Source organism: Atractosteus spatula, chromosome 27 (assembly GCF_055471065.1).
Source record: "Atractosteus spatula isolate fAtrSpa1 chromosome 27, fAtrSpa1.hap1, whole genome shotgun sequence".
NCBI lineage: Eukaryota > Metazoa > Chordata > Actinopteri > Semionotiformes > Lepisosteidae > Atractosteus > Atractosteus spatula.
Window position 1 is genome coordinate 8,656,810 of NC_142732.1, and position 23,692 is coordinate 8,680,501.

The 23,692-nt window shown below is 48.5% G+C and overlaps 1 protein-coding gene and 1 pseudogene across 1 annotated transcript in view; one reads left to right on the forward strand and one right to left on the reverse strand.

Moving 5' to 3' along the window:
• The window catches only part of sgsm2 (small G protein signaling modulator 2), a 65,886-nt gene that overhangs the window by 22,027 nt on the left and 20,167 nt on the right, over positions 1-23,692 (forward strand). Inside the window, exons 3-10 of the mRNA XM_088907160.1 lie at positions 12,066-12,240; positions 15,756-15,920; positions 16,651-16,718; positions 18,499-18,647; positions 19,187-19,321; positions 20,205-20,329; positions 20,975-21,042; positions 21,399-21,562. Coding sequence (XP_088763286.1) covers positions 12,066-12,240; positions 15,756-15,920; positions 16,651-16,718; positions 18,499-18,647; positions 19,187-19,321; positions 20,205-20,329; positions 20,975-21,042; positions 21,399-21,562 — 1,049 coding nt within the window. The remainder of the gene's footprint in view (positions 1-12,065; positions 12,241-15,755; positions 15,921-16,650; positions 16,719-18,498; positions 18,648-19,186; positions 19,322-20,204; positions 20,330-20,974; positions 21,043-21,398; positions 21,563-23,692) is intronic.
• LOC148814325 (5S ribosomal RNA) lies at positions 8,571-8,689 on the reverse strand (annotated as a pseudogene).

The window sequence follows — 23,692 nt, forward strand, 5'->3', positions numbered from 1 at the left end:
GCGTGTGCTGATAAAGTTATTTGCCGCTGCAAACTGATGGGCTCGGCTCCTGTTGGATTTAAACACAATTAGCTGAGGCATCCAAATTTGCTGTCTTTATTTTCTGTCTTCTTGTGTCCCAGATCCCCTTTCACCTCGCTACATCTTACTGTTCTCAATGGAGCGTGCGTGCGTGCTACAGGGGGGCTGCTGTTTTTTTTCTTCCTTTCTTCCATTCATCCTTCCATATTCTTGAAAAGTTTATACTTAGTCAAGAATTGTTTTTTTCTTGGGGGGGTGAACATGTATATATTCAGTTTAATTTTTCAGACTGGCACAGATTAAGTACAAAATGGAGCCGCCAAAGTAACTCTAGAAATGAGATGCTATGAGAATAACAGGAGTGGAGCTCTGTAAAGACCTCACAGTGCTGGTAGCAGTACTCCAGTACCTCGAATCGGAGAAATAGTCGAGCTTCAGATAAAGAGCTTCTTCTTCTGGGGAGGGAATGCAGAAGGTTTTTTCTTTCTCTTTATTCACTCTGCACAGCGCCTTTGGGTGTGGAAACGTACTCAATCATATTTAAGTTCCCTTCTTATTCCTGGTGAGACTTGACATCCAGATCTATTTCTGCTGCAGTGATCATCAAGATGGAAGTCATTGTTTAACCAGAGCGTCAGGAGAGAGCAGATGAGTGCCCTCGTTAAGAACAGTGAACAATTCGGGAATAGTTGAAGATTCTATACCAGGGTATCATTTTTGCATTTTTGGGGGTGAACACATATTTTAAGTTTCGGTAACTGGTTTATTTATTTTTTTCTCCACTGGTGCTTACTGGGGTGGGAAGGGGGTCGGTGTAGGCGTGCTGCTATTGATCCTATTGCACAGTGCCTCGAGTCTTACTTAGAGGTCCCCTGGGCGGAAACATGGAGGGGGTACCACTGATGGCAGGGGTGGTTGGGGGCGTGCTGCCGCCATTATATTGTTTTTGTTGTAACAAATAAAAACCGGTCTCCAGTCATGCATTATTTATAGGTGCCTTTCAACGCTGGTTTTTCGAATGCTCTCCGCACACCAGGCTGCGCTTTGATCAGGAAGTGTAGGGGGCTGGAAGGGGGGAAAAAAACTGGAACAAACAGCCTGCCTTTTTCAATTATGCACAGCAACTTGTTGCTGTCAGCACGACCGCATGGCCGTTTTCGCAAATAACATCCACCCTCCCTGCAATCAATAGGATTAGGATAGATGCTGCACGGAGAATAAAAAGACTCCCACGGACCGTACAGCCTCTGGAGCCTGTCTGGGCCCGGTCATGCCGTGAGGCTCCATGGCATGTGACCTTTGCCGAAGCCGCTCGGCGTGGCTGTGGAAGCTAATGTGATCCGTAGTGTGCTGCACTCTCTTCCCTTCGCCAGCCAAGACAGCCGGCATCGGAAACAGGAGCGTTTGTTCTGGGAGAGTTGTGGCTGATTGGCATTCATTGCAGCCCCGATAAGGTATCCTTCTTTTATTCCTGTCAAAAAAAAAACAACCACAAAGCCACTTCTCCTGCCAAGCGCTCTGGGGAGTTTTGGAGGAGCGGAAGGCTGTGTACGCACAGGCCCGCTGCCCTGCTCCGTTCCTCGCCTGCTCGTCTCCTGACGATAGCAGGATGTCAAAGAGAAACATTTGCACTGCACAATCCTGTTTCAGGCCTGCAGTTAGTGCACAAAATAAACATGCATGCATATAACCTGGACAGCTGTGTGCACAGCAGCTCCACAAAGCCGCTGGGTTCAGTGGTTCACAGCTCTTCAGGGCTGCAGTAAGAGGATTAACACTTTCCCTTCCTTCTGCACCCCCAGCCTTTCCTCCTCTTCATCAAAAACATCTTTTCCCCTGGTGTCCCAGCGGCTTCACAGGCAGGAGAGTGACCATAATCGGGGAGCTGTTCCACGATTCCCAGCCAGGTCGTGTTTTCAAGGTTCAGAGCACTGTCAAGACAGCTGTTGCAAGGAGGAGAAGGGGTGGGGGAGGGCATTTGATTGACTTTGCATTATGTGTGATTGCTTGAAGACCAAAACTGTTCATTTTTTAATTACCGCCGACAGCAGCTCACTCTAATTAGCGTCCCTGCTCCCGCAAATGTTTTAAACCACTGTCTTTAATTTACAGGTTTTAAAGAATCTGAAATATTAATTGCTCCTGCAGCGCAGAGCGTTAAATCAATGTAATTAAATTGTCCCTAAGAAAAAAGCCTGTAGATCAGGTCCCCTGTGACATGCAGTACTGTCATGTCACGGAGCCAGACGATGTCGCCTGGGCCTCAGTTTCAGCTCGCAGGTTTCAACCTCCTCCCGGTTCCTTCGCTGGTGCTCCGGCCAGGAGGCTGGGGGGAAATTAAGAGTTCGTTATTAATTGCAATTAATAGTGTTACAAATGGGGGGGGGGTTACGAAAATGGTGGAAATCGGGAATTGACCGAGCAGTTTAGTCCATAAGTAAAATAATTATTCATAACCTCCAACTTGTACGCGATTTCTCCAGAATATACCCAAGCAGCTGGTAGAATTAGAGGCACCATTGATGGTGCCATTAATGAATTCTTTGTTCTCTGGCACAGCTTTAGTGAAGAGAGAAATAATCCAGGCACATTTGGATAAACAAATATTTATTGCAATGACTAGACACAAACGACACTACACACAACAAACAACCAGCACACAAGTTACAGTATTTACAAACGAGGTTTTTCAGAGGCCTAACATTCTGGTCACCCAGAAGACCCCCCCCAGACTTCTAACTATTAAACTCTCAATACGTACAGGGGCCCAATAAGAGAGAAGCTGCCTTTCTAAATAAATGCAATGCAACCTGCAGTTAAATCTCTCTCTCTCTGCTCCCCGGATGTGACAAAACACATGGGAGCCTATCACCCTGTTCTAAAAATGCACCACAAGAAGGAAAGACGTTTCTAACTGAGGTATCTTTTTTACTCAGGAAGGTCAAGTTCCCTTAAAACACAGAATAGCAGCATCATTGGTGTGTTTGTGCTCTGAACAGTGCAGTTCGGCCATAGATGGAGCCCTGCACCATTCATACCCCCACTAGAACACAGGAAACCTGGGATTTGTTCTCCATTAAAAGGCTTGGATATCCTTTGGGATGTACCTGACATGTTGCCTACTGCAAATTGGCTTTTGGAGTCTTCACATTAGCAGCCTAATGGCTGGATGTTTTCTCTTTTGGGATCATTCAGCCTTAACACCTTGGCTGGGGCAGTGTTACATGAAGTGGTAAAGGCCAGTGCAGTGTAAGCCCATGTCTTTGGCCTAATTGGTGGACCAGTCAGCAGAGTGCCCTGTTTGAAAGCGCGGGTATTGAGGCTCATTAGGCCGGAGAGAAAGCTGGTGAACACGAGAGGGAAAGCTCTCGATGGGGACAGATGACCTAAAATGACAATTTCTGCACTTTGTTTTCCAGTAGAATTGCTGGCCTTGATGGGGAAGTGTGTGGTGCACCTGTCATGTCTGTGTTCCTGGAGACGTGGGCGATCAGAGTATGGCAAACGTGACCGGAGCAAATCTGGATTTTTAAAATGGGGGAGAGACGGAGAGAGGCAATGCTCACCGGTACGACAGGAGCCTTAACTTCCTCCGCCGAAGGGCCACATAGCTTAGCTGAGCAACGAGTCCGCTGCTGACATGAGGCAGGGATAAGATAAGATCAGATAATATTACTTTATTGGCCATATGCAATTTCTTGCATTAGGAATTAGTCTTTTTGCATACCCCAGCTTGCTCTCCATGAGACACAGACGCACAGCCAGGGAGAGAAGCTTGGGGTCAGAGCGCAGGGTCAGTTATTGTACAGCGCCCCTGGAGCAGTTGGGGTTAAGGGCCTTGCTCAGGGGCCCAACAGAGTAGGGTTCCTCTGCCGGCCGTGGGATTTGAACCGGCAACCTCCCAGCCACAGGCGCAGATCTTTAGCCACAGTGGTGGGGCTGGGTTCAGGCAACTCAAATAAATATTTGATCACAAGCTGCTGAACGCTGTCCTCTGTGTCACAGCCACCCCTGTAGGACAGAGTGGGTAGGAGAGAGGGTAGAGAACCACATGTCCCTGGCTCCTTCCTGGGATCTGCAACAGGCACAACCCTCCTCCTTTTCCACGAGGAAGTGCTGGCCGACTCCAGCCGTCCAGGAACACCTGACCTTTTCCTCTTTGTGAGAGCTCATAATTCCCTAGTTCAGGGATACCTGGTCCTGGAGGCCTGGAGTTTTTACAGGATTTCAGTCCAGCGGGACACAAAACAACCCAAATCAGCTCTTTATTGGCTTAGTTGGACCTTTTTAGAGGCTTTTAGAGGCTTTTAGAGGATTCCAGCTCATCAGGCGCTGCTCTTTTGAAGAGACCTGGAAACCTGCAGACACTCTGTCCTAGTTGAATGAATGAGACATTTGGTTTGGTTTGATAATGCCCCCAGTGTAAAGCAGTTGATGAATGACTTAATATACTCCCATAATTTCTGCTGGGCTGTAGGGTGGCCAATCCTGAGGAGCACGTAACTAAAATTGAGTAGAAAACTGTTACTAAATATTCCAGCTTGATGATTACGATATTGATCGTTTTGGTTGTTTTTTTAGATAGGTTGTAGTTTTCTTTTTTTTTTGACTGTTGACCTCTTGGAGCACGTTAGAACTTGAACTCAATCTTGCCCTGGATCACATAGCCTGGGTATTAGCCATGGGGCGAGACTTATCCTAATGGCTTTCTTGAATATGTTCTTACTAGGTTTAGTTTTAGTGAAACCCGGTTTCACCTGTTTTCATACTCCTATGATCAAGAGAGCTCATTTTGTTTGGGGTTTACTTTTAGATTCATGATTGAGTTAGTTTTTTTCTGAGATTAGAACTGTTCATACTGTGCACAAGAACGGAGCAGGGAGGATTCAGGCTGGGTACTCACCTCATCAGTTTCTGATCGGTCGGAATCTTCTTCTGATCCCTGTACGTGCACGGGCAGCAGGAAGAAAGCACAGCTCTTTTTTTCCTTACCCTCTTTCCCACCTCAGTGCGATGACGGAAAGAGATGATTTAACAAAAGGATCACAAAGAGAAATAGAAACACAAAAATGAAGTCCAATAAAAACTCATCTCTTTTGAGCTGAATTGCAAAAGGTTTCATTCAACATTATTGGGAGCTTCTCTAATAACATTGTCAAGTGAATGAGAGAGAGACTGAAGACTTGAAGGTGTGGTATTACTCACTCAGATCTATTACAGTGATATAACCGCCCGCTCAAAGCAATTATATCCAAAGCAGCATGTCACTGTGCTTGAGATTTAAATAGCCCTCTTTGTCGCTCACTAGTAACAGGGGGAGGTCGACGCTGGAGTGAAGCTGTTTAATGGTTGCCATCTTCTGAAAGAAATCTTAATGCCTGTCGATGACGATGCCCTCCAAAAAGAAAGTTAATTGAAGTTGCTTGGGTTTCTTTATTTCTTTTTTGACAAAAGCTTTATGTGGCAGAGTGTGCGGAGGTAATGTGTTGGGGACAAGTATCAGTCTCTGGTCACGTCCCATCAAAGGAGAGGTCACAGCCTTTCCACGTTCCAAGAGCACACAAAAGGCTGCAAGCAAGAGTTTTGCACATGTATTGGTAAAGTCTACAAACTGGCGAGAGAGGAGGTGTTTGCACACACTGTAAGTAGCTTTGCTTACTTCCTATCACACTCTCTGTGCTTTTCTAGATGCTCCATCCCTGCCCCTGGGGAGCCCCAGTCTTTCAGGTTTCGGAAGTTGATGAAGCAGGCGTTACGGTTTACTTTAAAGATCATTTAGAGCAACATCCAAATGCCCACAAGGACTAGAGCTCTCTTTAATCAAAGAGATTACGTGCTCCACTCAAGCCCTTACTGGTGTCCCCAGTTGTCACTCTAGGACCAGGTTTGGAGACCACGTCAATCAGCCCCTGACCTTCTGCGCTGCTCCCATTCTCTGATCTGTCTGTCAGGCACGAGAGAATGGAAGTGAGCAGAAAGAGGCATGTGAGAGATGGGCGAGTTCCCCTCACTCACAAACACCGCGCTCCAGTAGGCTGCCAGACAGGAACCCGATCTAGTGTGTTTACAGTGATTCCTTTTCTGAAATATGAAGGCAACTTCAGACTCGACACGGGGAGCAGGATCACAGGGCGTAATTTAAAATTGGCTGTGTGGAAGGACATCTCTCCGACTGTGTTGACAGCTGCCTGTGCAAAGAAAAACCTGAAGCTTTCTTGAATGGACAGCTTTTTTGCAATCCCAGTTGCAAATCCAGTTGCATGCTTATACAGTATCTGTATTTATGGGGAGCTTGCTGATCAGTTTCTAATCTTTTAAGTCAATTACCCTCTGTTTTGTTTGCCTTAATTAATTAGACCTTACCGGGGCAGCGCCAGCTGTTGTGCATTAAGCAGGAGAATTGACATGTTGCTATGGTGGGAAATATTCCCTTGGGGAATAACTCATCCAGAGTGGCCGCATCATGTTGCTCTGGGCTGTACAGAGCGATAACTCTGGACGTTTCATCCTCACCTTTCGCTGGCGTTCATTTAAAAGCCCAGAGTGCACCCCCTTTCTGTTGCAGTAGTCTGATAACTGGACGTGCTTTCCGGTAAACAGAAGAGGCGTAAAAAATAAAAGCTGTTAGCGGGGACAGGGTGAGAATTAAACCTGTCAGTCAGAGGTAGTGGAGCCAGGGGCTAATAAACTAGACGATTCCCCCCACCTCCCCCCCCCGCCCTCAACGCACTGGTGGGCCTCCTGGTTAACTCTGCAAGACGAGGAAAAGCTGATCTGCCTCAGCAGTCCGTGCTGGCGAGGAGAGAAGTGCTGAAGGGTGCTCTCGCCTGTCGTGAACACGCGGGCTAGAGGGCTTCTTGCCGGACGATCGCATTCCCTCACTCCTTGCCCAGGTCAGCTGGGAGGAAGTGGAGAGCTGGAGCGGTCATTTTTCATTGTGCACTGCAGCCCAGCACATTGCACTTGAACATAAAAGAAGATTTTATTTCTGCCTCTCTTCCCTTTTTGGCTCCTCTGACCTCCATCTGCAGCTTCTTTCTCTCATTTTGTCACCTTTTTTCGGCTTTTCCTCCTCCTCTTCCTCCTTCCCCCCTCTCCTCTTCCATTGAACTTCCCCCCTTTCTCCCCTGCCGCTCACTTCCTCTCCTCTCTTTTAATTACAAAAGTCTTTTGTTTCACGTCAGCTTGATGCCGGGAAGAGCCGATATGCTCCCACTGATCCTTCCTCCTTTAAAAAAGACAGTTTAAAAGCTTGGTTCCTCCTGCCTGTCTGGGAGTTCATTAACTCCCCCCAGGCAGTGCCAGTCCTCATCTACAGTATAGAGCCTCTTTGCAGCACTGGGGGTAATCTACAGTCTTCAAGAATGCAGTAGCCCTGTGCCCAGTGCTCTAGATTTGCAGCCCGTCCTGTCCTGGATAATTTGGAAGTGAGCAAGACTTTGGGGAATCTAGCGTGTCGCCCAAGAGGAATTAACTTCTGCTTTCAATTTCTTTTGCTGCTCCTAACCGGTCTTCCTGTAAGTCGGGGCTCCTCAGCTTTCATTTCTGTTCGGATATGCAGCTAGAGAACAGCACAACCCTCCAGAGGGCAGATCTTCTCCTCGAAAGTCTGGGCTCCAGACACTTAAGGGGAAAAAAAAGATTAAAACTGCAAAGCTCTTCCTCCGAGTCTCATCTCCACTGGGGCGCAGAGGGTTCCCAGCTCGGGGGTGGGAGGAATGAGTCAGAAAGCAGGATCTCCTCTCTCACCCCCGGATTTTCTGCCAGCAAGTCCCTTCAATGAAATTCATTAATGCCAATTACCGCAACGCTTCAAAGACCAAGTACACCCGTCAGGTCCCAAGCCGGAACTAGGTCTGGCTGCTTGTTGAGCAATTATTTCCATTTTAGCTGGTGAGTTTTAAACACGCCTGTAAAGCTCAGTCAGTCCTTAAGCTCCAGCTGAGAACGGGCCAGTGGATTACTGGAACTGGTGTCGAATACCTAACCGGTCGCTCCCTTGTCATCCTTTGGATTGTAATACTTACACTTTTACTTTTGTGAGTGATTTCTAGTTTGTTTTCTATTGTAATAACCCAGCAGGTAGCCAGCACAATTTCACCCAATGCAGTTCCTTTGCTCATTAATTAGCACTAATGAGATTTGACAATGAGATGGAACCAGAGTGACCTAAACCCCAAGGCCTGCCTGCCTGAGCCTTTCCTCTTGCTGTTGCTGCTAAAAAATACTCTGCCTAACTTGTACAGCCCTGGCGTATGAAAACAAGCACTATTAATAAGATAAGATAATTTTATTGGACATATACAATTTCTTGTATTGTATTTTCGCATACCCCAACTTGCTCTACATGAGACACACAGACAGGGAGAGAAGATCGGGGTTAGAGCGCAGGGTCAGCCATTTATACGGCACCCCTGTAGCAGCTGGGGTGAAGGGCCTTGCTCAGGGGCCCAACAGAGTAGGATTCCTTTGCCGGCTGCGGGATACGAACCGGCAACCTTCCAGCCACAGACGCAGATTCTTAGCCACAGAGCCACTGCACCGCCCCGAGCTTACAGCACCTGGTATTCCCAGGCGGTCTCCCATCCAAGTACTAACCCGGCCCGACCCTGCTTAGCTTCCGAAATCAGACGAGATCGGGCCTGCTCAAGGTGGTGTGGCCACAAGAATATTAGAGTAGTCCAGTTTTTCCTTGCAGTAGCTCTGCCCTCCATCACAGTGGCTCACACGTAGGAGTCTGTGTCAGGCCCTACCAGATCCATTGGTGTTTGCGTGCAGACGTATGGACATTGGATGGGACTGGGCCCCATGTGCTCAACAGAAGTTGAGGATGCCCTCTAAAGCCAATGTATTCATGCATAGACAGCAGCTATATCACTGGCTGCCCACTGGAGCTCAGCAGGTGTGAGCCTGGTCAGTACCTGGATGGGAGACCTACTGGGAAAAACTAAATTTGCCGCTGGAAGAGGTGTTAGTGGGACCAGTAGCGAGTGCTCAACCTGCAGTCTGTGTCAGTCCTAATGCCCCAGTAAAGAGATAGGGACACTACACTGTAAAAAAAGGCGCCATATTTCAGATAAGACATTAAAACGAGGTCCTAACTCCTTACAGTCATTAAAAATCCCAGTGCGCCTCTTGAGGAAAAAAACGGAGGTGTTACCCCAGGGTTCTGGCTAAATTATTTCCTGGTTTTTACCAACGATGGCCTCCTAATAATCTCCATCTTTGAATTGGCTTCATCACTCTGCTCTCCTCCTCACTGAAAGCTGATGTCCCATCATCCAGGTGGGGGCTACAAATTGGTGGTGGTGGAGGGGATACCCCTTACCTGTAAAGCACTTTGAGTGGAGTCTCCAGAAGAGCGCTATGTAAGTGTAAGGAATTGTTATTATCGTTGTTGTATGACAGCCGGGCAGTGCTAGTCCTTTGTGACTGGCTGAATGTGCTCTCTTCTCTGAAGCAGCTGTTTGAGGTTTTAGAGTGGGCTGTACGCTGAGGGAGGGGATGGTATTTCTACAGCTGTTTGCGGTCGGATTTACACTGCCCGCGTTGCCCTTTATGTACACCAAAGGAGGAGGTCATGGCTGTTTGTGCTCAGAATTCTCCACATATTTGTGCTGCCAAGCCCTGAATAACACCTAGTAGTTGTGACTGGCTCTTGTGGACCAGAATATCAAACACTGTGTTCTTACAGGAAAGAAGAGCTAAAATCCTTAGAACCTACAGGGGAGAGGGGGAGATTCAGTGTTCTTTCTATGAGCTCTTCACTTGAACAGGGACTCGCAGGGAATTTTCCTTCCTTGTGTTGTGTGAGGTGTGTGAAAATCAAAAACCTGCCTGTGGGTCAATCGTCTGAACCATACCTTAAACCAAACTGTACCACAGTCGTCCAGTTGTTTGAAAGCTGCCTATAACAGCACTTCTGAGCCCCAGTTATCACACCTTGATAACTCCTTCAGAGATCATTTGCGTTCAGTATTTGTATGCTTTAATAATTCATGTTGACATGGGATAGTTGACAGTGTCCGACTCTTCCCAGAGCAGTTAACCTCAATCTATTAGACTGAGCGTCTCCACTCCTCTGTGGTGCTGAAGGATCACATAAACACTCCGTAATGAGCCCGTTCCTCACCGTTCTAATCATCTGCCTCTCCTCTCCCTGAGGGGGCGCTCTGGTGATGCTCGGGTCCAAAGGAAAAAAAAAAAAAGATGGCCTTTTCCAGTCAATTTTATTTCAGCATTCTCGTTCCGTTTAAAATATCCCTCCGCTATTTTAAAAACTTAAAACCACTAAAGCTCGTTCACGTGAACTCGAGCTGCGTTCCTCTGCAGCTTTTGAGAGAAATGCACGCAGGCGATGTTTTGCTAGTGTAACTGCACCAGAGCCTCCTTTTCCTTATTTTTTTTTTTCAGAGTCCCCAAGCTCCTGTTTTCTGTATGCGGTTTTATTTTTTAGTTTTTTTTCTCTTCTTTTTTCTTCCTTGAGAACCAGACACTGTGTTTGCAAAACTCCCATTTTCTTTGTTGAGGCATTTCTCTTCTAACATGCCCTGAGCCGATGCGATAAACTGTTTGATGTTTAACTTGCCAGCGGTCTCTGAAGCATTTAGACCTGCTTGGCTTGTGCTTTGAACAGTCCACACAACCCTAGCTGCTGAGGAGCAGTGAGATTTGTATTAATCCACTGCCTTTCGTCAGCTCGCACTGCTGTGCTCAGCACAGGGCATTTCCGGTTGCGTTGTCATCGGTGAATAATAGTGAACTGGCAGTCTTCACTGCTGCCCAGTCCACCTTAGAGAGGGCTCTCAGGCTGTAACTGGGTAATTGGTAGGGGGGTTCTGAGTGTTGGGGCAGAGTGGGCAGATTTTCCAGTATTTCAGACTGGCACTGTGCCCAGCCTCTTTCTTTACAATGCGACACTACCTTACTCCTCTCTCAGTCTGCTCTGGGTCTGTATTATACCCAGGTGTAATATTTGAATAAGAGTATAAGAGGTGCTTTCACACACTTGGCGTTTTAGATTGCCAAACTGAGTCTACATTGTTCAAACCGCTTTTCAACTGTTTGCGTATTATAAACAAAAAAAGAACCCTCAGTGCTGCTTTAAGCAAAGAAATGCACACAACTACCGAGAGAGCCGAAGGCCAGCGTATTTCAGTCTCTCCGTTTCAGTCAGCTGCAAGCAGCAATAAAACCCATATTAGGCCCATAAAACTCAGATTGCTTTTCCAAGCACTCGATTATGTTGTCATGTTTGCCCAACCGCGGGCTGCTTGTCGATATCATTTTTCACAGTGCAGGACAACGCTGGGGTGGGAGAGTGTAGCCTGCCTTGGTGACAAGTGCAAATCACAGAGCCCACTGCTGCTTACAGACTGACAGAATGACCAGAAGAGTGTTGGAAATTGTAACTTGAAATAAAATAAAATAAAAGAAATAAAATATAATTCAGGACCTCTTCTTCCTTTCTGGTCAGCCATCTCCCTCAGCACACAGTAGCATTCAGAGGCTTTCTTATTGCCCTTCTGTTGGGCCCGATACCCTTTATTTCCCCCTTGTCTTCAAGGGCGTACTGGGATCATGGCTGCTGGAGAGGGGACGCTGTCCTTTCGGGGAGTGTTGAAATGTGAAGGGTCAGTGCCAGAGGAGTGGAGGCCCGGTGACAGTGGCAGGTTGGGTTTTTAATCGGACCCTCTGTGTAAATGTATAAGGAGCCAGGCCGCACAGTCAGATGGCTGGTAGGGAAGGGTGAGGGAGCGAATGGGCTGTTGCAGTGGCTTGCCGAGCCGTTATGGTCCTTTACTCAGCACCGCTTCACCCAGGTTCAATGCTGCTTGTGCAAGGTGTGGTCAGTATGGTCAGTGCAGGTCTGTGGAGCTGACTGTCCTTTCCCCCATTCCCCCTCCGCTTTGAGTGGAGTGTCCGGAAAAGCGCTATATGAGTGTAAGCAATTATTATTATTATTATTATAATTATTATTACTTCTCCATCACCAGTCGGGGTCTGACCTCTCTCCCCCCCCCCCCTCTCTCTCTCTCTCCCAGGCACAGTGGAGGCCTGCCTCCTCCACATGCTGAAGCGCCGAGCGGCCGGCTTCCTGCGCAGCGACAAGATCGCGGCGCTGTTCACCAAGATCGGCAAGGTGGACGACACAACGGGGGAGGTGTGCAGGAAGGTGCAGGGGCAGCTGCAGCAGCAGCAGCAGGCGGAGGCCAGCAGGTCAGAGAGATTCCCCTTGACGATCTTAACAAACCGGTAGTGCCGCGTGCATAAGGGAAACCAGATTCCTGTTCTCTCCGTGGTGCTGGTGGGCAGGTAGGCCAGCAGGTGCCCTGACAGGATCATGTGTCCGATGCACAGCAATCCCTCTGGACCCCAGTTTACAGGCACACTGTGCTGCAGGAGGTGCCATCTTTTCACTCAGAGATTAAACCTGTTCTTAAGGGTAATGCCATTAACCCTGGTGTCTCGGTTAATTTCCACTGAAGCGTCAACAGTCTGATCTTAAAGTTCCCCTTAATTCAGCTGGTGAAGCCATTTCTCAGTGTAGAATGGCTTCCACTCATCCTGCACTTCAGTGGTGGATGAAGCGAGTCCCTTCTTGTGCATGCAGTACTTTGAAAACCCCATTGGGATGAAAGGTGCTGTACGCGTGCAAGGGGTTACTCATCGCTGTGTCCTCCGTCTTGCTCCCCTTTGCCTCTGCTGCTGCCATGACGTCGGCACGTGCAATCAGACCACCACTGCCAAAGCAAAAAGTTCTGCAGAACGTGAACCGCCTCTCCATGCAAAGCTGACTGCATGACAAACAGATGGTGGGATGGGTGGGGGCTCTCCCTCCCCCAGTGGCTGTACAGGGATCACTGTGTATCGGGCACACGATCCGGTCATGCCATTTACTCCCTGGCAGGGAGAATTTGCTCTGACACTGGGGTTAACCGCCTTGCTCTTGTACAAACTGCCATAAGGATCTCTTAAGGTCCGCAGTGTGGCCCAGGCCATAGACTAAGGCCTTCATCTGAAAGCACATTCTGTGTTTCCCTTCTGGTCGAACCAGATGGGAGCCCTGTGTATCAGAGCTGTGCTAAGTGACAGACATGTTGGTACTACACACACCAGCACCACCAGGCCAGAGCGCTGCGCTGCCAGAGAGGAGAGAGCACATTATTCTCTTTCCTTCTTCCTCCTCTGGATCTGCTCCCGACAGGCTGCGCTGAATCCTGCCTCCAGTAATTCGCTTAAGGGGCAACATCTGGGGCTTGTCGTTTTGCTTCTTGCTGGTCTGCTTTCCTTAACTGCAAGACGGAGCGCTTAATTAATGCCATTGTTTAGCAGAATGAACCTGCGTGGTGTCTCTCTCTCTCTCTCTCTCCCTCTCAGTGAGGGCTCCATTGCTTGGTTACATGTGTTGCCATGACTACGTAATCATGTCACCCATCCTACGAGCACAGAGTCTAACCCCCCCCTCCCCACCACCAACCCAGGCTTTTAAAAACGACATCTCGGAGATTAAGGGACTAAACGCATTAAAAAGATTATAAAAATAACCAAGTTAAGCAGATCCACAATTGCTCTGGACACATTACTCGGAACCTTGTGAATCAGTCGTGACTGATTCTATTTTATGGTTTTATTCTGTTTAGGGCTTTTTTTTTTTCACCACTCTTGAGATCTGAAATGCGATTACGCGGCATGACTTAATTCAGACCTTTGGCCCGGCTCCCATCCCGCATGGGAAACGAGATCTAATTTGGTTGATGGGGTTAGTGTTAAATTGGGTTAGCCAAATGGCACTGGAAGGGACGCGCTCGCTCTCTTCGTGGTCCGACCGGCGCCGAGGCAGTACCTGGACTTCCCTGGGCTGCCAAACGAACACGGCTCCGGAACCGGATTGTGTGTTTTATTATGGCTGTTTCCAATACAAATGCCTTTGACTTTGACAACATCTGGGAAAAACAGAATATTTGGAAGAAAATAATCAAATAAACTTGGTCAGCACTGGCTTTTTTTCCTGTGTGGAATGCAAAAAAGCAAACCCCTTCCCCCCCCCTATAGTTTTTTTTTGCTTAGGATATTGATTGTATCGATGTTGTGTCTCCTCTCCCCGCTGTGATTGTAAGAGATTGGATCATCCTATCCTGCTCGCGGTCCAAGGTGTGGGGGAAAAAGACGGAACTTTCTGCAAACATCTCTGCTTTTTTTTCCCCCCAAGTTCAAAATAATCCTTTCGCCGATTTTCCCCTATGTTGGAGCTGTGCTTAATGATCTTCTGTAAATCATGCACTCCAAACTTTTCCTGAGAAGCCTGGCTTTTTTGCTATCTTCCTTTTGGGATGACGGAATGCTTTCTGTTGTACAAGAGTGATCCCAAAATGCACTGTCGTTTTAGTGGGCCACACAGTTAGACAGCTACTGTGTGCCAGAGTGTTACCTTGTAATAAAGCAGCTTCTATTCTACAGTGGACCTGAAACCTGAACACAGCGCTGAGCTGCATGGTTTGAAGTGGTGCTTTCAGTATTGCGCTGCTCCTGTTGCCTGTCTGTGCGCTCTCCGATCATCATCAGCCCCTCCTCCTCCTCCTCTTTTTCCCTGAGGTGTTAAAGGGTTCTGACTACACAAACACGCGCATCTGTCCTGCGCGGCTGGGATGATGGGGTAACGATCAATACAAATATAAATCTCTCTCGAAATGAAAACATTTCTCTTCCCGTCTCCGTGTGCCATGTGGAGCCTCAGGCTCACACTGGGCTGATAAATCAGCCCCAGGCTGCGATGGAGATGGATGACAGAGGAGAGGGGGAGCGGGGGAGGGCAGGAAGAGCTTGTTATTGGAGGCCAGCAAGTGATGAACTCTCCTGTCCTGTCAATACTGGACTTGCTGATGGGTGTCTTGTCATGCAGTCGTTGGCAGTAACAGGATGTTGATTTCCAGCAACCCATCCTATAATCTCCCACTTTCCCTTCTCCTTTCCAGACAGACTCATGAATCCGTTCCTAATTATCTGCTGAATTATTCCACCCTCTGGTCTGACTTGTCCAAGGCCAGAATTTGGTTCCGTAGATCTTAGGCACGCCTGCTAAATCCTTCTTGAATCTGCAGACACTGCTGTGTGAACTCCTCTCCTGTGAGGCGACAGTGATGCGCCTGGGTTTGTAGCCACCTCTGAATGTTGCTTTAAATCATCACTTGCAATGCAATCTTGAGAGAAAAGCGTAAATTAGTCCAGCTGAACCTGTTGTTAGTTAATTAAGACCTTAGGTGGTGCAAAAGCCCGGCAAACCCTTTTAAAAGCACCTTTCAGGATGGGAGCTAAGTTCTGGCCCCGTCACGCCCTCCTGACTGTGGCTAGTGCTCTTCCTTCTGTCTGGGCAGCTCTCTGGGAGAACTGGGGACTTGAAGCCTCAAAGAGCATTTGTTTGATTAGAAGACTCTTTAAAGATAACAGAGGAGCAGAGTCTCAATAATGCACTTCATTTTAGGACAGCTCTCGGGTTTAGTTATTTCTACACAAATAAGGCAGGTTCTTCAGGTTGCCCTTTCAGAGGGGTGGCTTCTGTTTCTCTCTGTGCTTGGGAGACAGGCCTTGGCCGAGACAGGACATGAGCTTTGGGGAAACTGGAGGATTGTGTCTGGCGGCAGTCCTCACGGTCACAGTGACACCTAGAGGCAGGATTGATTCATGCAGGCGTGCTGGGCATGCCTGCTGTATTCACTGTGGTCCTCTACCCCCAGGAGGGCGCAGTCCAGCAGTCCGGAGAGTCTGAAGAGGCAGAGCTCAACAGCGGGCCGGCCCCCACAGCCTCTCAGCCCCCAGGCAATCAAACACATCTGGGTGCGGACGGCGCTCTTCGAGAAGGTGCTGGACAAGATCGTGCAGTACATCGTGGACAACTGCAGGTACGCCGTTTTAGTTTCAGCTTGCATCCAGAAACCGCTTATTTCTGGAAAGGGTTGCTGCCACATGGGGTCTGTCCCAAAAGAATAACACACCGTGCACCCTAGAGAGGATACCAGTCCATCACAGGGCACGCACACACACACAAACACCAGAGCCAGCCTGGCTAGCATGTCACTGGAAGGTGAGAGGAAACCACACAAACTCAGAGATAACATGCAGACTCCACAGAGTCTGTGCTCCAGTCCAGAACACCACCCAGGACCCAAGAGCAGCAAGGCAGCGGTAATGACTGCACCACACCACCACGCCGTGCAATTTTCAGCTATGAGTAATTTAATTCAGTTTGAAAATCTTGCTCTTTGCTAACTCGCTGCACTATAATGTGTGCTGCAGCACTAAGAGTTGCAGTCTGAAACTTTCTGCATTCCACTGGCTCTGATAACCCTTCCCACAACACCAATCTGTATTGGTCTCCATCGCCTGAGCATTACTGTATGTTTTAATAATTACAAACCAAATTCCTGTAGGCATTGTATCTCATGCAAACTGTGAATGCCTCTTATTGAAACCAGCTCTTTCATGGGTCTTAATCATTGTCACGCCTTCTCCACTTGTTGACTTGCTGTGTAATTTATTTTCTTCTTTCGAGAGCTTGTCTTTGGGGGCGACCTGTGCTTGCTGTTAATGCTTCAGATTAAAATAGGATCTCTTTGCGGTCTGTCTCTGCAGTAAGTACTATGAGAAGGAGGCTCTGATGCATGATGCAGTCTTTGGGCCCATTCTTGCTGCTTTACTTGGTAAGTGGGAGGGGCTCTGTCAGTGTGGCGGGGGGGCTAAATGCATGAGGGTGGCCTTATGATGTATGTATGGGTGGGGTTAACTGATGTATGGGTGGGCAGGCCTCCTTTTTGGACATGGAAGCCAGGATTCAGCCAGGTGCCACTGTGTGAAGCTGTAGCCTGCAAAGATCGACCCCAGATTTGAACTGCTGTCACAGTCTCAAAGTCCCAAACAATCACCAGACCCAACTAGCCCAGGAGCCCATCCTTTGTCCTTGGGGAATCTGAAAGCTTTTGAAAGACCTGGACGGGCATTTGGCATCCCAGTATCATCATGCACTTTGAGACCTTATTATTAGCTTGTTTGACTGGAGCGTTCATCCTAAGTGACTTTAGCATCCCCAGGTGGGTATTTTACTAAAGCAGTCTGAGTAGAGTATATTGCCCAAGCATTCAGCAGCACTGCCCCACCTGAACCCCCCCCCTCCCCCCAAATTCCTGGTTACAGTTTAAAAGCTCTAACCACTGTTCCACATGTTCCACTTGCCTCTTCTAGCTTGTAACAGACATCAATCACTTTGAACCAGATCACAGCACCATTTTAATATGCGGACTGATGTGGGGTCAGTGAGGTTGTTGCCTGTCAGTCAGCGAAGCTAAGGGGACAGTTTGATTATGCTAGAGATTGAATTGGGTTTTTTTGGTCTTAATCTGGGGTCTCGTTGATAAACTGTGACTTGGGTGCTACATGGGTCTGTTGGTTAGAGAGATCTAACAGCCCGTATTTTTAGGCCTCGTTTATTTACCGACCGAGACGTTGCTTGCTCGTGGGGCCAGTAGTAGCTAAGCTGTCACGTTTTTTTTTTTTCCCCCAACTGCCTCATGTCTGCAATGTCTTGGTGGAGGCTCTGCTGAGATAACTTGCAGGGAGGTGCAGATGGAAACCAGCAGACTCATAAAGTGTTTATTATCAGGCGTGGAGTCTCGCTGTCGTGCCCTGTTGCCTATGACTGTGTGAAATACAGCATTTAAAGGTGAGGTGGGCAATGTGATTTTGAAATTCATGAGCCTAACGCTGTGTTGTTTAGGGACATAATTGGACAGGAGCACCACCACAGTGAATCTTTTTCATGGGCGGCAGGGGTCTTAAGATGCTCTGCGGTTTAAACCCCATATCCAATATGTGATGCAGCATCTTGCGTCTTGCAAGGCACTTGGAGTCCTCAGACAATCCGCTGACGCTTTGTTCCAGAGCAGAGAAGGCTGAGTGCTGCCCTAACGAGATTCATGCGCATCAGACCCGCTGTGTTTAAGCCCCACTTATCAGTCTTCCTTAATCCTGTAACTGTATTGATGTGAGAGTCGGAAGAAAGCCTTTCACCTGCCTGTGATTCAGGGTCTAATCGCCTTCCAGCTGCTCGGGGGGCTTGGCAGGGCGTCCGGTCTGTCAGTGCACCTTCTGCAGTTCCCAGGCTCTTCGCCCCAGCCTGCACCCTGCTCCTGACAGACAGTCGTCCTGCATCCTGGGACCCTGTTCTCTGGGCCTGAAGCTGGCTGTGCAGGACAGCTCGCACAGCTCTTAGCTCAGAATAATTTCCAGCTACGTTTTCAATGCATTCCAGGCATGTGTGATAATTCGCTGTATTTTTACTTTTACAATTGCCTTTCTTTGCTCTGCGGAGGGAATCACCCAGAGCTGGAATGAAAGCTGTGCCTTATCTTCCTTTCTTGTTCCCCGACCCCCATCCTCTCCCACTATTGTCCTCCCCTCTCCTGCCGCCCACTCTGCGTCTCCCAGTGGGTCCCTGTGCTCTGGAGTACACCAAACTGAAGACCTCGGATCACTTCTGGACCGACCCCTCGGCCAACGAACTGGTCCAGCGGCACCGGATCCACGGAGCGCACAGCCGCCAGGACTCCTCCCCGGGCCGCCGGCCCACCCTGGGGGTGAGAGCGCCCACACATGTCAGAGGTGTAGGGGGGAGGATGTGGGGACCAATGAGTGCTAAATACTACGCCTGCCCTAGGCTGAGCTAGTCTGAAATCCATTTCCAGTTTCCATTTGTCCAGGTCTTCATCAGTACTAGGCTTTAGGCTCTCAGGGTATGGAAGCATTTTCCTGTTATTTAATTCTAGCACATGAATTGAAGTTGTAAAAAAGGCTTTTGTACAGATAGTAGTACAGAGGAATTCATTCGTGATGGAAACGCGTCTTAAAGTCATTTTTGCTGGAATGATAACCTAAGCTGGAGGAACCTGCCACTTCCTTTGATGAAAAAGAGTAATAAAGCAGACACACTGGGTTAAACAAATATTTATTCATAATTACAATAATACACTACCCTAAGCTGGAGGAGAACAAATCATGCAAAAGCCTCGTAAGCCAAGGGGACTGCAGGAGTACTTCCCTAGCTTGTGTCAGGGTCCTGACGAGAGACATTGTTTTCTTTCTCGGCATCCACCTCTGTTGATCCGCCGGGGAGCAGATCCGGAAGCGTCAGTCCAGCGGCAGCATGTCGGAGGATAAATTTGCCGCGTCCGCGCGGGAATACGTGGAGTCGCTGCACCAGAACTCGCGCACCCACCTGCTCTATGGCAAGAACAACGTGCTGGTGCAACCGGTGAGTCAGGCCGAGCCCAGTCAGGAAACATTTTTTTAACATCACTTTATTAACCCTTTTCGCATACCCCAGCTTGCTCTCCATGAGACACACAGACAGGGAGAGAGCCTGGGGTCAGAGCACAGGGTCAGCCATTGTACGGCGCCCCTGGAGCAGTTGGGGTGAAGGGCCTTGCTCAGGGGCCCAACGGAGTAGGGATTTGCGGCTGCGGGATTTGAACCAGCAACCTTCCAGCCACAGGCGCAGATCCCTAACCAATGTGCCACCGCTCCGCCCCATCTGAAGGACCCCCATTTAGGTCCTTCATTAGCTTAAGCAACACTTAAGCAACGCTAAGGCCCTGAATCCCAGTTTCTGTTTGTAGTGTCATATGTTGGGTCAGGGCTTATGCATTGCTTATGACATAAAACAAGTATAAAAGAAAGTATAGAACGCCCTGTTTATAACGTGGTAGCCCATCGCATGTTCACTCCCCACAGCAGTGTTCGTGCTTATTTTTATAGTGGGTGTGAGTGCAGCTCAGCCCCAGGTCCCGAGGGGGTGATGTCACCTTCTGTAATGGGCTTTTTGAGCCACAGACAAGCCCGTTACACAGGCTTGACCCCAAGCAATTGGAATTGGGCTGTTTGTTCTGAGATCTGAGACCTGACCACTGCTCCCCACTGCCTGAATGCCTCCATTCCCCCCAAACAGGACAGCTTGCCGTGCCCGGACTGTACTCGCATGTAACTATTTCAGTGGGCGTTGGTTTGAGCTCTGGATGTTATTTATTTCTTTTAGCAGAGAGATGCACACAGCACCACTCTGCCCTCTTTCTCTCCCGGTGCCTAGGAGACAAGCACTCAAACTGTCCCTCACCTGAGTCTGTCTCTGTCCCGCCCAGAAAGAAGACATGGAGGTCCTGCGTGGTTACCTGTCACTGCACCAGGCTGCAGAGAACCTCACTCTGAAGTGGACGCCCAACCAGCTGATCAATGGGACCCTGGGAGACTGTGATCTGGAGAAGAGGTACGGTACCTTCACGGGCATGGCCTTTACTGAACAGCCTTACTGAACGCCTTGTGTTCACTGGTTTCCACTCTGGATTTTCTACACGTTTGCAACGTTTTTCTCCTCTGTGCGGACGTGCTCTTGACATGCTATACTTTCTGGACTGGAGGCTGTTGGCCTCGTTATTGAGATGAAAACTTTGTGAGAAACCTCTGACCCCCAGCTTCTCTCCCTGTCTGTGTGTCTCATGGAGAGCAAGCTGGGGTATGCGAAAAGACAAATTCCTAATGCAAGAAATTGTATATGGCTAAAAAAGTGATCTTATCTGATCTTAAAGAGACCAGACAACTCAATAGCCCCTTCCAGTAGGCATACCGATACGTTGACTACTCTAGTTACAAAGCTTGATTATAATTCTGTAATCTTGGCTTAACTTTGTTACTTAGTTTATTCTTTGTACTAAATGGATGTATTTGTTCTGTTAATGGTTAGAGGGTGGAAGCCCATTACGGGCTGTGCAGAGGGCAGTGTGTCCAGTGCACACTTCCTGTTGGACATGGAAACTAAAGGGTGCACTACGAACCCAGCTTGCTCAGAGACCTTGGCCTGTGTTTTGCCGTGGAAACGTTCTTGCCTCTGATCCAAGTGTTCTTCTTCTGACAGTATTTACTGGGACTATGCCCTGACTGTGCCTTTGCGACAGATTGTCTGCATCCACTGCCATCAACGACGTAAGTAGCCCAGACCATCAGGACAGCCTGTCTTTCTTCACCACCCCATAATCCGTTTTCCCCTCATCGCAGGAAGTTCACTCCTGTGCTGCTCCCTGTGTTTTACAGGGACAGATGCCTTATATTTATTGTTGATTTGGGAACTGTGCTCAGTATACACTGGTTAATTTTCCCCCATCAGATTGAATCGGGAGGGGGCAGGTAACCTGTACACAGAGCTTTGCACACACCTCCTCAGTTAAATCCTGTCTTATTCATGCTGAGCTGAAACAAAAGAGCCAAATGACTGTCCACTCGCATCCCTGAGATCACCCACGTCGGTTGAAAATCAAAAGCCCCCTCTCCCTCTGTCCCAGCTGACTGTGGCGGGACGCTGGTGTTGGTGAGCCAGGATGGAATCCAGCGCCCCCCCCTGCACTTCCCTCCCGGGGGGCACCTCCTGGCTTTCCTCTCCTGCCTGGAGAGTGGACTGCTTCCCCGTGGGCAGCTGGAGCCCCCTCTGTGGTCCCAGCGAGGCAAGGTAAGGGCAGCTCGGCTGCGATCGCAGGCACAGCGTGGGCGTGTGAACACCACCCACACGGGCACCCCAGAGCTGATCGGATTTCAGAGCAGCTCCACGCCGGAGGCGTCAGGTGGGGTGGGAAACGCAGAAAGGATTTAAAAGCCTAGTATCGCTCATTCTGCTTTGCATCACTTTAATGCTGCCTCCTGCCCCCACTGTGGTGTTTCTTGTCGGGCTCTTGTAGGATGATGAAAGTTCATTACAAGGTGTAAGGCGTTCTTTTGGAAGAGACGGGGAGAATCCTTTGGCTTTCCTGAAACTCTTAGATCAAGTACGTTTGTGTCGTCCCATGGTGAAGGATCAGTAACGCTGAAGAGGATCTGTTCCGGCGAGGAGATCGTGACATCTGGAGCAGCTTCAAAAAGCACTCAAGTTTGCCTTGGTGCTGCAAATGATTGGAAGTCAGGGTAGTGGGGAAGCAGCTGGGGCCTCTGAGAGTTGCTCTTCGTCATTAGGCTAATTACCCAGGGAAGAAAGCCATGCGGATGAAAACTGCCTCAATTTTAAAAACGTTGCCTTATGTTATCAGCTCCGCTTGGCAAATCAGAGACAAATACAAACTGTCACTGCAGTTTAATTAGCTTTCCCTGGCTCGAACACTCCCTGCGTTACACTCGTGTCTGTTCTCTCTCTCTCTCAGTTCTGTTCCCTCCGTTCATCTTCTCTGTTTCACGTCGGCCCACAGTTTTGCTTGGTTTCGAGGGGATTAATAAAAATGATGCCAGAATGCCAGCAGCCATGTCACCCTGCAACTCGCAGCTGGCAGCCCACTGAGGCTCAGTAGGTGTGAGCCTGGTCAGTACCTGGAGGGGAGACCTCCTGGGAAAGCTCAGGTTGCTGCTGAATGAGGTGTTAGTGGGGCCAGCAGGGGGCGGTCTATGTGGGTCCTAATGCCCCAGTATAGTGACGGGGACACTATACTGTAAAAAGGCACCATCCAGCGGATGAGACGAAAAACCGAGGTCCTGACTCTCTGTGGTCATTAAAAATCCCAGGGCGTTTCATGAAAAGAGTAGGGGTGTAACCCCGGCATCCTGGCCCAATTTCTCCCTGGCCTTTACCAATCATGGCCTCCTAATAATCCCCATCTCTGAACTGGCTGAACTGGCACACTGAGAGCTGGTGTGTGAGCGTACTGGTGCACTATGGCTGCTGTCTCGTCATCCAGATGGGGCTGCAGACTGGTGGTGGTGAAGGGGATGTAAAGAGCTTTGAGTGGAGAGTCCAGAAAAGCACTATATAAGTGTACGCTATTATTATTATACTTATATTTATTATTATTATTATTAGAATGATTTGTGAAAGCCCTCGAAGAGGCTGATGAATCACAGCTCTGTTTATCTGCACGCGGAGAAACTGGCAGCAGCAGTTGACTGTTTGTTGACTGACAGTTCAGATGTAGCAGAGCAGTGTGTGGCTGTGTTGTGCAGGGATGCCAAGTCTCCAGGGATGGTGCCTGTCATCTTATAAACCACTGAGTTCGTGAACTACGACAGAACTGATCAGTGGATTAGACAGGTTGGGTTTTGACAAAAGCCACAGTAGGCTGTTAAGAATTGAGCCGCGATGTCAGAATCACAGTGCTTTTTTATGTTCATAGATCAGGCTGTGTTGAACAATAACATTTGCGGTTGTCTATGCTAAAAGGTCCTCATTCTCTCCTGTTAAAGGAGGAGTAAATGTTCTCTTGAACGTATGTCTGGAAAATATTTTTTTTTGGTCTTAAAGCAGTGACCACTTGTTGTGGAGACAGGTACCGTCCTGTTAAAGAGAAAATCTCAATTTATTGGATTTGTGCATGGTGCACATGTGCCTGTTGCATTTTGCAATTAGAATGATCATAGAATGTTGTCTATTTTTTATGTAGCGCCTTTAAAAGTGGCTTCTCAAAGCGGTTTACAGAACAACAAAAAAAATACACTGAGATGCCAAGCCATGCAGAGCCTTGTAGGTGAGCAACAGGATTGAAATCGACACAAAAACTGACAGGAAGCCAGTGCAAGGACTCCAGGACAGGAGTAATGTGAATACTTGCACTAGACCTGGTCAGGAATCTGGCCGCGAAATTCTGAACATACTATAGCTTGA